Source organism: Durio zibethinus, chromosome 3 (assembly GCF_047325235.1).
Source record: "Durio zibethinus cultivar Kanyao isolate XHJ-2024 chromosome 3, ASM4732523v1, whole genome shotgun sequence".
Lineage (NCBI taxonomy): Eukaryota > Viridiplantae > Streptophyta > Magnoliopsida > Malvales > Malvaceae > Durio > Durio zibethinus.
Window position 1 is genome coordinate 11426329 of NC_143164.1, and position 13069 is coordinate 11439397.

The following is a 13069-nucleotide window of genomic DNA, read 5'->3' on the forward strand; positions in this document are numbered from 1 at the left end:
TAGCTTTGAACTCATCAAGAAAAGGATCACCAAAGCTCTTATCCTATCCTTACCAGATTTTGATCAAGTGTTAGAGGTGGAATCTAATGCATCCAATTATGGAATAGGTGTTGTTTTAAGCCATGGAGGAAAGCCTATGGTATTTTTCGATGAGAAGCTTAATGAAGCCAAGAGGAAGTATTCAATCTATAACAAAGAGTTTTATGCCATATATAGAGCTTTATTCCATTGGAGTCAATATCTCATTGCCAAGCCAATTGTCTTATATTCAGACCATGAGGCTTTGAAGTTAATCAATAGCTAACACAAGTTAACCGAAGGCATGCAGCTTGGGTGGAGTTCCTTCAAGCATATAACTTCACTATCAAGCACAAATCGAGAACTCAAAATGTGATGGCCAATGCTCTGAGTCAAAAGCACTCCTTATTGGGGACTATGGCTATTTAAGTTATTGGATCTGATGTGATCAAAAGGCTCTATGAGGTATACCCTTACTTTGGTCAAATTTAGGAAGAATGCAAGTAAGGACCACACAACCAGTTTTTATTGCATGATGGATATCTCTTCAAAGCTAACAGCTTTTCCATTCCTTTATGTTCTTTGAGACATGCCTTAATCAACGAGGCTTATAATGGTGCACTAGATGGACACTTTGAAAGGAACAAAACACTTGCTCTTTTACAATATAAGTTTTATTAGTCGATAATGAAGAGGGATGTGATGAAACACTTTGAACGATGTAAAAAGTACCACATTGCCAAGAGTCATGGTAGAAACACTAGATTGTATACTCCATTGCTCGTGCCTAATGCTCTTTAGGAGGATATTAGTTTGGACTTCGTAGTAGGACTACCTAGAACTCAAAGGAATAAAGACTTCATCATGGTGGTTGTGGATCATTTTTTCAAGATGGCCTATATTTTTTCCTTGTACCAAAATTATAAATGTTTTTTTATGTTTTCGATCTATATTTTAGGGAAATTGTGAGGCTATATGAAGTTTTTAAATCCATGGTGTCTGATCAGGATTCCAAGTTTCTTACTTATTTTTGGCACACCCTTTGAAAGAAACTTGGCACCAATATCAAATATAGTTCTTCTCATCATCCTCAAATAGATGATTAAACAGAAGTAACTTACTGTAGCTTAAGTAACCTTTTAAGAAATTATATAAAAAAAAATCAAACAATGGGATCTTATTTTACTTTAAGTAGAGTTTGCCTATAACCGCTCATTAAGCCAAATTACTGATTGTATAGCCCCTTTGAGGTAGTGTATGGTAAGAATCCAATTAGCCTTTTAGATTTAGTTTTTCTGCTTACTAATCAACAATTTAATGGAGATGCAAAAAAAATGGCTAAGGGTATCAAATGATTGCATTAACAAGTTAAATCTAGGATTTTCTAACAAAATGAAAAATGTAAAAGGCCAACAAACAAGCATCAAAGACATGTGGAGTTCAAATAAGGTGATTTAGTGTGAATTAACTTACAGAAATTGAGATTTTCTCTAATGAAGTTTGACAAATTACAACCTAAGGCAGATGGTCCATTTAGAATTCTCCAACGCATTGAGAAAAATGCCTACAAGATAGAGCTTTTTGATACTAATAGAGTATCTTTCACCTTCAATATTGCTGATTTGTCACCCTATCATAGCAAAAAGACTAATTCAAAATTAAGGACAAGTCTTTTTCAATCAGAAGAGATTGACACTAGAGATCAACACATCTTACAACTTGACCTGAGACTAAAGAAGACTTATCTAAAAATAAGATGGACCTATCCTTGGTCCAAATCCACTAAACAAATATAGAAATAAGGTGGGTTATAATAAGTAGATTGTGTTTACACTAACTGAAAAAAAAAAAAAAAAAAGCCTAAAGATGGATGGGATTATGGTCAAATTTATGGATAAACCTGACACCAAATATTCAACATATTATCGTGTAATTTGCAGTAGTAAATGGGTAGATAATTGTGTTTAAACTATAAATTATTGTGTTCACACATAAATCCCATAATTTGGGACACCATTTTAGTAAGATAAGATTGAAGAATCCCATCAATTTAGTAATCTATTCTTTAAAGCTCTCATTCTTTGAGGGATGTTACTTTTAGTTATTTTTTGTAGAAGGCAAAATAAAGTTTATTTTATCCTTAAGTAATCGTTAGATTGTTTTCAAGTTTTGTATCTCTTAGGTAAATTTCCTACAGTAGTGAATTTCTATAGTTTTATATCCTTGATTAGAATTTTTAGCATGATATTTTTGTATCCCTTAATGTCTAGTCTTGGTAGTGAACTTCTATTCCTTTAATCTAATAATCATATTCTGTCATTATTTAAATTCTTGTGAGTTATCTTCTTTATAAATTTTTTTGTTTATAATTACTCTTCAACATCTCAACCATCAATTTCGGCATCACACAAAGCTCATGCCAAAGAGAAGGAAGAAAAGAACATTGCATGCAACATGTTAATGCATATACTCCATTATAAGAGGAAAATAAGAGCATGTAAAAAGAAGAAAAATAAAGTTTCGACGAAAAAGAACAAAAGACCTTTGCTACAGAACCTTTCGATCTTTTCTTTTTTTTTTTACTGTTGCTTCTTTGTTTTTCATTACTGTTCTTTTTATCTACTTTTTTTTTATTGCTACTGTGCATACAACTTCTATTTTTATTGTTTGGTTATTTTTCCTAGTGTTGTTGAATCCTACTATTGCCACCGCCCTTCCTTATTTTCTGTTAAATTTTTTTGCTTACAGTTTTCCTTCATAGCTTCGTTGCCTATGCAATTTTTTTTTTGCTTCAATTTTTTATTGAGGTTTTTGTTTCTTTTTTAGCTTTCAATTTCTTTTTTTTTTGTCATTGAATACCTATTTATTCTTACTGCTTTGCTATTGGTTCCTATTTCTACTATTTTTTTCTACTTCTACCTGCATTTTGCTTTATTTTTTTGGTTTCTTGATTTTTTTTTTCATTTTTGCTCTATTTTTTTTCTTTTTTTTCTTCACCATTTTCAGCTTCAACTTTTTTTGGTTTTTAGTTTTTTATTCTGCTATCTTTTTTCTACATTTTTTGAATGCCCATTGCCATTTTTTTTTTTGTGTTGCAAGTTTTTTTTTTTTAGTGCTTTGTGTTGCTATATGCCTGCCCTATGTCTTTCCCCACTTTTCCCTTTACGTACGTCTTTTCTTTTCCTAACCATCTTTTTTTCTCCACATTTTCCTTTCTTTTTGGAAAGATTTTTTTCTGTTTTTTTTTTTACAGTTTTTTCACCAAGCCCCCCACATTGCCAAAAAAAATGCAAACTTCAACTTTTAGCTCTGCCTTATTCTTCATGCTTGTAATAGACCTTTTTCATGCACTTTTTGTTTTTTGCTTACCTATTGGCTTATGCATGCCCATTTCATGCATGGTTTTTTAGTTTCTTTTTTCTAGCTTCCATGTGTACAAGCCTTTGCCATTAACTTGGGCCGAATGGCCCCATTTCATGCAAGAAAATTAAGCCAAATGGGTTTCCTTGGACTCTATTTATGGGCTTGCATATGGGCTCCCATTTTGGCCTAAATGGCCAAGCTTTTATATTTTTATATTTTTATATTTATTTGGTTTTTTAACTTGATGATTTTTATAATTTTTATTTATTTAAATTATTTATTTTTTACTTTTATTTAGCTTTTTAATTTAATGATTTTTATTTTTCATTTATTTTGATTTTCATTTAATGGCCAACAAGAGGCCATTAATGGGCTTCAAAAATGAATCGTTGATTGAGCCTTTATCGAGTCCTTTATCAAGAATCATATTGAACCATTCAAGAATAGGCCATGCAATAAGCTCGAAAAAATAATGATCGAGGCCCAATTATAAAAATAAATTCAAATTAAAACAATAAAATGTTTCAAACAAAATTAGGTATCTACAGTTTGTCAAATTCTAATGAACATGACAAGAAAGTCTAATTCTCTATGTAGGATAAGTTGCATAATTAGAAAAACCAACCATAGTTTTTATTATTTTTATCCTAATTTTTGTAATTCTTATTCTTTAGTATTAGGTTCACTTATATAATTTTTTTTCATGCCTTTTGTTTAATTTTCTTCAAAACCATCATTTTTCTTCATGCTAAGCTACCATTTGAATTGAAGTAATAAGAAAAATGTTTGGTAAAGCAAACACCTTGAGGGGCATTTGATTCAGGGAAGTAATGTTTCCTCTCGAAATTTTATTTTCGTAATTTGATTTTTTTTTTTTAATTTGGTTCATGGGAATGTGATTGTTGAAATTTTTTAAGATATTTAGCAATGTCAAAAAATGGAAAAGTATGAGAGAATAAAAAAACTCTCTTTTTTTTAAGGTTTTTTAAATTTTAAAGGAAAAGTGAAAATTTTTTTCCATTTACTTTCTCTTAATTGCATTTTCTTATTGGTATTTGTCTTATAAACATAGTAATTTCTTATAAAATATTATGAAAATAATTTTTTAGTATATTTTAAACAAAAATCACGTTTTTAACACAATACTATTAAAATCTCCATAAAAGTTATGATTAAAAATACGATCTTCGTTGAGAAGATAAAATAAAAATATTTTTTATAATTCAATAAAAAACAACATTTCTAAAATAACAAACGTGTTTTTATTAAAAATATGAAAAAAAAATATTTTTCAAAATTTAACAAATAAAAGGTTCTTAAGATTAAAAAAAAAACATAGTATTTGTTAAAAATATCATGTTTTTAAGATAAAAACGTAATTTTTGTTTAAAACTTGAAAAAAAATATTTCGTAGAATTCAACAAAGACAATTTTTAAGATAGAAAATGCAATATTTGTTAAAAACATGAAAAAATATTTTTTTCAAAATTCAATAAAAACGACATTTGTAAGATAAAAACAGTCTTTATTGAAAAAATGACATTTTTAAAACAAAAACGTAATTTTTGTTAAAAATATGAAAATATATTTTTTAAAAATTCAATAAATACTATATTTTTGAGATAAAAATGTAATTTTTATTGAAAAAACAACTTTTCTAAAATAAAAAATGCAATTTTTATTGAAAATATGAAAAAAAAATAAAACACAAAATATATTTACTTAATATTATTACATTTGAAATCTAAAATACATTTATTTAAGGATTACTAGCATCCGTAATTCCTAAATTTTTATTCAAATTTTGATTTTTGTCCTTAAACTTTAAAAAATTTTAATCGGATCCCTAATTGTCCAAAGTTATCTTATTTTGGTCCTTCCATCTATAAAACTATTTAAATTGATGGCAAATGCCAAGGGATACCATATGGTAACGTTAGCTAACATCTGACATTGCAGATAAGGTATCAAAACAAAATTCTCTCAAAATTTAAGGAGTAAAGATGAAACTATCTCAAAATTTTATATATTTCATATATATTTTATAAAATGTAATACAATGTATTTGTTATTTTTTTTTGTTATATTTCATATATTTTTTTATTTTTTTGTTGTAATAAATGTATTTGTTATATTTTTTGTTTTTAATAGAGATAGTTTTTTAAGAAATTAAAATTAACTTAAAAATTTAAATTCATTTTTTAAAAATTCAACACATTTTAAAAACAAAAAAATTATTTTACTCATAAATGACAATAAAAATATTATTTTCTATCTATACAATATATTTTTTAAAGTATTAAATATCTTTTATTTTCTTTTCTCAAATATATTTTATAAAAAAATAAATAATATTTATAAAAAATAAATAAAGGAATATATAAAAGTAATTCAAAATTTTTATTTTTATATATTTCAAATATATTTTATAAAATATTATAATTTAAAATATTTTAAAATTTTTATTATGATATGATTTATCAATAAAATTATATTTTTCATGGAAAATAAATTTAAAAAAATTAAAATTAAGTTGAAAATTTCAAAATAATTTTGTTAAAATCACATATCATTTTAAAAAATTAAGTAAAAATTTTCATAGCTAATTAAAAAATTAAATAAAAACTCTATATTATGTAAAAATTTTCATATCATTTTCAAAAATAGATTTATTAATCTATTCAAAAATATAAATACTTTATATTCATATAAAATAAAAATATAATTTAAAATATTTTTTCTTTTTTATAAAACATATTTTATAAAATATATTAAATGAAAAAATAAAAGATATTTAATATTTTGGATAGAAAATAATATGTTTTTATTATGAATTATGAGTAAAATAATATTTTAATAAAAAATATTTATTTTTAAAATGCATTAATTCTTAAAAAAGGATTTGAAAATTTTAACTTAATTTTAAGTTTTAAATATCTATTTTGTATTTAAAATAAATATCTATCTAATAAGTTATATTGTAACAAAAACTATGCAAATATAATTTTAAATTTAATATTTTATAAAATATATATGAAATATATAAAATTTTGAGATAGTTTCATCTTGATCCATAAACTTTGAGAGAATTTTATTTTAGTCACTCATCTACAACGTAAGATATTAGCTTACATTATCATGTGGTGTCGGATGGTATTTGATGTCAATTTATACAATTTCATAGAAGGAAAGATTAAAATAGGATAATTTTAGGTAATTAGGGATTCGATTAGAATTTTTTAAAATTTAAGAATTAAAATAGAATTTGAAATAAAATTTAGGGACTATGATGCTATTAACCCTTTATTTAATATTATTACTAAAATTTGTTCTAGGATCCACTTTACTGCGAGAGCTTTTTTCTTTTTTTACTTGAGACCAATTAACTTTAATATAATAATTAAAAATGTAAATATATATTTGTTAAAAATATAAAAATTATTTTTTAATTATTTGATTTAAAAAAAAATGTAATTTTTATAATATTACGAATGTCACATGTTATTCATAGTTATTAAAAATAATATAATAAAAGTATCAAAGACAATATAACAAAAAGTTTTATTAAATAATTTTATATTTCCGTAAACCAAACAAAAAAAATATATTTTTTAAGTTAACAAAATCCAAAAATTAAATATTTTTCTTCAATTATCACTTTCTATCTAAATTACTTTACCTTTTAGAATTTAAAATTATTTCAAAATTTACAAGCCAAACGTCTCCTTCTAGCTTAAACAAAAAGAGGGTGGGCTGGAGCTCCAGCCACTTAATTTGTTCTCTACTTGTAATCAAAATGGTGAAGCTTTTGGTGTAGCCACATTCAGTTGGATCACTCCCTCAGGCAAAACACATCCATGCTTGAAAAGCAAATATTTTATTTTTATCGAATGACAATATACATCAATATTATCAAATAATTTTTAGAATTCTCACATTTTCGCATTAAATTTATTAAACTATGTTATGATTTATTTTAAAAACACTAATAAAACAACTCTACTCAATAGTACTTAAAAAACTCAAGCGGATCAACAGACCATAGAAGAAAACTACTTGAAAATAACTCAATAAATACATCATTAAATAAAACCATTAATAATTTATTGATGTGAAATATATCAAAGTCGCAATTATTTATTAGCTGGAAATTTAACAAAACCCCAAGAAAAAGAATTGATGCCTACAAGTAATTGCCAAGGGTCCTAGATCATAAAACAAACTATAAAAGAGCCAAAGGAATTGAAAATTCAAAGAAACAACATTTAAGCATAAACATCTATCAATGCAACTATTCTTAATAGCAACAGATAAAGATCAAGCACAACTTGTCTGCAAGGTTTGAAACAAGCTCAGAATAAGAAAATCACATACAAAATTTGACTTGATGCAAACAGTACTTAAAAGCAAGGAAATTAACTCTCTGCCTGACAATACAATATTTGTTCAAAATATATGTAGCATTCAACGCTTCTTAGAGACACCAACAGTCTTGCCTCTGCGACCTGTAGTCTTAGTGTGCTGCCCACGGACGCGAAGGCCCCAGTAGTGCCTCAGACCACGGTGGTTCCTGCATGACAGTATTTGAAATCTTAGCTGCCATCCCATGCCCCAAAGGCCAGAAGTTAACCACAAATAGTAAACTGACTCAACCAAGATCCAAAACTATTTCTCAAGAAATCTTAACCCACAGCAGTCGAAACAAAGAGAAAGGAAGAAAGTAGACACAAATAAGTTCAACTAAAGGACCATTTTTTTATGATTTTATCGTAAATGCAATATATTCTAAATGTCCGTTAATGTAACCCTCTACCCATCTTAATCAATAATGAGTATCATCAAGATATCATAAAATTACACTTTCATATAATGACAATAACCTGCCCAGCAGCAAACTTCAAAGCTTGTAAGAGTACAAACAAAACTCAAGGAAAGATGCATACACATTCGAACAAACTTGCCCACATACATAATAACACAAAGGAAAGGTCACAACATGCATTTTATTCCATCTCAAATACAAGTTATAGAAGAGAACTCAAATTATTGTCAAAATTATTCATTGATATGCTTGAAAATGCTTATTAAGAATGTAAAAGCAATTGCTAATGGTCAGAGGACATATTTTGAGCACTGAGGCAAACATAAACTCAAATTAAAAAGCAACTCTCGTGCTTAGATAGTGTTGCTTGATCATATCTTTTCAAGCATCAAATAACCGTCATGTAAAATACACGAGGGCAAAGATTAATTGTAATACAAATCATTAAAAAGAAAAAAAAGAATTAACCTGATCTTCTTCAAGCGCTCCAAGTCATCTCTCAACTTCATGTCAAGAGCATTAGACACAACCTGGGAATACTTTCCATCCTTGTAATCCTTCTGCCTATTCAAAAACCAGTCAGGAATTTTAAATTGCCTGGGGTTCGCAACAATGGTCATGAGATTGTCCAGCTCCTGTGCAGTCAATTCACCAGCCCTGATAACAAGTGAATAAAATATGACCTCCACAATAAACCATCGAAAACTGAATACCATTCGGCAACATCCTCAGGCCACAGCCAATACTTTTACTATATGAATGATTCCAACCTAGAAGACTAATTAATTCCCAATTATGCCTAAAATTAACATAAAAACAGCATTTTCTTGTTTAAACTTTTCAAAAATAAAACAAACCTCTTGTTCATGTCGACATCGGCCTTCTTGCAAACAATGTTAGCGAAACGCCTTCCGATACCCTTGATGGAGGTCAAAGCAAACATAATCTTCTGCTTTCCATCAACGTTGGTGTTCAGCACACGCAAAATGTGCTGAAAATCTTCGTTGGCCACCAGAGACTACACACACAAAAAAATAAATAAAATGAAGTCAAAAGCAACAACTTTTAGGGAAAAAAATGAAACATAAACCCCAATTAAAATCAAGCAAAACACATTTTATAAACGCTCATAACAACCCCCTTCCCACCAAAAAAGATAGAAAAAAAAAAAAGAAATGAAGCAGATTCAGATCAATGAATATAAAGCATACGAAAAGCTACAGAAAGAGATGAACTAATCAATTAATGGCAATAGAGTTGTATAGATTAGGAATTTGGAAAAGAAAGATGGAAACCTAATTACCATTTTGTGAAGGACGAAGAAATTTGGGGACAGGAGAGAAGAAGCGAATAAGCAACGGCGGCCAAAGTAGGGTTTTTAAAGCGCTGTGACAAATGATTCGTCGGGTTAAAAAATAAATGAGAAGAGAATGGATTGTTACCATGATCCAATTCAAAACCACCTTTTATGGTCCCATTATTATTGGACTGGTCTGGATTTAGAAGCCTTGAAGGCCCCAAGAGGCCAAGACCAATTTAAACCTAAGAGAAATATTTTAAGATATATATATATATATATTTTGCTATATTTCTCCTTAAATTTATTTACTTCACCATATCATACATTTTAATCTATCTCTTTATCTATAATTATAGTAAATCCAATCCAATGTTGGACCCATCCACAAGTATTATATTTTTTGTTATATTCATGCCAATCCAGTCTTACATCTGAATACACTTGGAGGAGGAGCTGCTAAATCTTCCTTGATAAGAATTCCAACCGAAGAAAATGAGCACCATATTAGCATTTCTTCTGATTTTCCTCAACGAATTCCATTGAGCAGATTCAGGTTTGATTCTTCAGTCAGTCCATAACCTTCTTATTCATTCTACTGGTTTGATCAAAACCACTACAGCTTCTAAGAAATCCTATTCAGCTGCCTTTTTCATCTCTAATTTCATCGCCTCTTTCCCCCTGCTCCTCATCCTCAAGTATTTAAACATCTCCTATGCAATTAGTATATTGTCATGGATCTGCCTATTGGCCATAATAGCACTTTGATTCTATGTAATCAACTCACCATTACCTTTAAGATTACATAATAAAAGTAATTGCATAAGCTAATAGCTCTAAAATGTTAGACTAATTCTGGACCTTTTAGCTTAGGAATCAAAACAACCTCAGTATAGTTTACCCCCCCCCCCCCCCCCCCGTTTTAAATTTAAAAAAAAAATTAATTATACCAATGATTTTTTTAAAAAATTTATTCAATAAAATTTAACTTTACAACAAGGCGACTAACCAACTAACATTGAGAATTTGAAACATTTAGTTAACCACTATGTTAAATGTGCAAGTTATTTCAATGAATAAGCTTGGACTTGTTTGATAGGATGAAAGGTGCCTTGTTTATTAATATATAACGAATCCAAAAACAGTCACTAAAAGCTTTAGGTGCTGATAATGCTGAAACAAACTGAATTATCCAACTAATTGATACTAAGCAGAACCTTTTATGAGTTGTCGCTTCATGCTAATGGAATAACTATCAAAGTTAACTGAAACTACATACAGTAATCTGACAAACAAATCGCAATCTGGCCCTATATCATACAAATACAAAGCTAGCTTACAGCAAAGTTTAAGATTAGACACATGAAACCTCAGGTTGGCAGTTCACCGTACCCCATCCTTTGTTGAAGCGTTCATGACATTCAAAGGATTCATCCCTAGGACTATTTGAAGAGTTACATTTCTGCCTAAACGATATCCTTCAACCCACTTGAAGACGTCTATTCCTCTTTTGCAGTCTCACTTGAAAAGAAAAAGATATTTATTCTGATAATCCCAAATCAATGTTATATGGAAATATTACAACCTAATTCTTTGGAAGCTGTATCGGCAAATTGTATAGCCTTTCCTCTTGCAAGTTGACTATGAACTTCCCATGTTAAGCACTTCTCAATATCAGAATTCCAGTCAATGACACCCATATTAAAGCATTGGTCAGAGGGATAATGGATGCCATTTATTCCCAACTTCTTGGAATTAGATTGAATTGAAACTGTATGCAAAATATTGCGAAGGACTGATGCGCTGAGAGCACGAGCATGTGCACTTGGATGAGAAAGGCATCGAGTTATAGCTGGTAGACGACACTGCATGAATTGACAGATTAAATATCACATCAGCACAGATCTTGCAATGACATTAGAGGAAAGAAGAAAGAACCTCCTCTTCTATTTGCTCCGTTTCAATCCATGTTAATGAGCATTAGTATTTACAATGAACTGCTTGAAAGCATGTTTTTGAATTGAGTTAATTACATATTTGATATTTTAACTTTGACAAAATTTACAAATTGATACCTAAAGGAAAAAAAAATAAATTGCACCTAAACTTTCAAATCATGTATCATTTTAACCTAAACTTTAACACTGCTAACCCAGTGAGCCTATATGTGGCATTTGACTAATATCATCCATTCAGTTGTATATCACATGGAACCGGCCATTTGTTGGATGCCATGTGGCATTAACATGGTACCCATGAGGATTTTAAAAAATATTCAAAATATAATTTAACACATGACGTACACATTTCTAGACTATATAGACTGAATGCCATGACAGTGGGTTAGGTTAACAGTGTTAGGATTTTGGTTAACATGATATTCTATTCGAAAATTCAGGGTAAAAATTGTATCAATTTGTTTCTGTAGGTATCAATTTGTGCATTTTAAAATAGTTCAGAACCAAATGTGTAATTAATTCTTTTGAATTTAATCTTAAGAGAATATCAAATTGACCTTGCCAATAAAGGGCATTTGCTCACCTTTAGCAGGTTTGAAAGTCCATCTGCAACTGCCAGTCCAGATTCTCCCCACTCTAGTACTGGCTGAACAGCTCTAGCTGTTGCTTCCAACAGCTGCCATTTTTTGATAAAACCTCAAGATATTAACGAAGCTTTGAGATAAATCGGAATGTATTTGGTTTCACAATATCATGTATTCAATTAAAATGACATGGTGATTGGTGAATGGCTATCTATAAGAGAAAATAATTAGAGGCAGTAACTCCAGTTGCAGCAAGCTTCCCCGTCAACAAGCATCGCATCTGTGGCACGCAGAAGTAGATCAGAGGCACTTGCCACAATTACCAATGATTCTAGGATATCATGATTTCTCATTAGTTCCATTAGAGGCAGTAACTCCAGTTGCGGCAAGCTTCCCCGTCAACAAGCATCGCATCTGTGGCACGCAGAAGTAGATCAGAGGCACTTGCCGCAATTAGCAATGATTCTGGGATATCATGATTTCTCATTAGTTCCATTATCAACTTTACAACCCGCTGGTTGATTCTCCACATCTTCTGACCTTGATCATCATCTTTGGCAATCCATGGCTGCAATTCCCTATCCGCCTGACAAGAACACAAGGCCATAAAAGTGACCAAACAAATAGAGACAATAAAGTTAAAAAAAAAAAGAAAAAAGTTAGATAATAAGGCAATTCATGGCTGCTGGTTGGACACCATCCAGATGACAGTTCATCCTGTTATACAGAGGCCTGTTATAAAGAGGCCTTTTGTCAAAAGTGGTAGATCTGAATTTTATTACCCATAAATACAAATTGGTGTCACCTTTTGCCAAAGGTATCGTGTTCAAGTCAGCAGCCGTAGAGAAAAACAGGCCGTTTTTTCTTTTCAATTTTAGAATAATGTTTACAAGATGAATAAAATTTGGACCTGAAGAACAACTGCTGTAGCCGCTTTTGTTGGTGCTGCTGATACGACATTGCACAATGCATCAACCACCGAATTTCATCGAAGAGGGGTAGTAAGACAAGTATATTTCCATGAAAT

At 29.6% G+C, this 13069-nt stretch overlaps 1 protein-coding gene across 1 annotated transcript; it reads right to left on the bottom strand.

Moving 5' to 3' along the window:
• Positions 1–7623: 7623 nt before the first annotated feature.
• Positions 7624–9647, bottom strand: LOC111299296 (small ribosomal subunit protein uS13z/uS13y/uS13x). The gene is made up of 4 exons (XM_022894398.2): positions 9507–9647; positions 9061–9221; positions 8672–8860; positions 7624–7951 (listed from the first exon to the last, which is right to left on the bottom strand). The coding sequence occupies exons 1-4, from the start codon at positions 9507–9509 to the stop codon at positions 7846–7848; spliced, it is 459 nt and encodes a 152-aa protein (XP_022750133.1). The 5' UTR covers positions 9510–9647; the 3' UTR covers positions 7624–7845.
• Positions 9648–13069: the final 3422 nt, after the last annotated feature.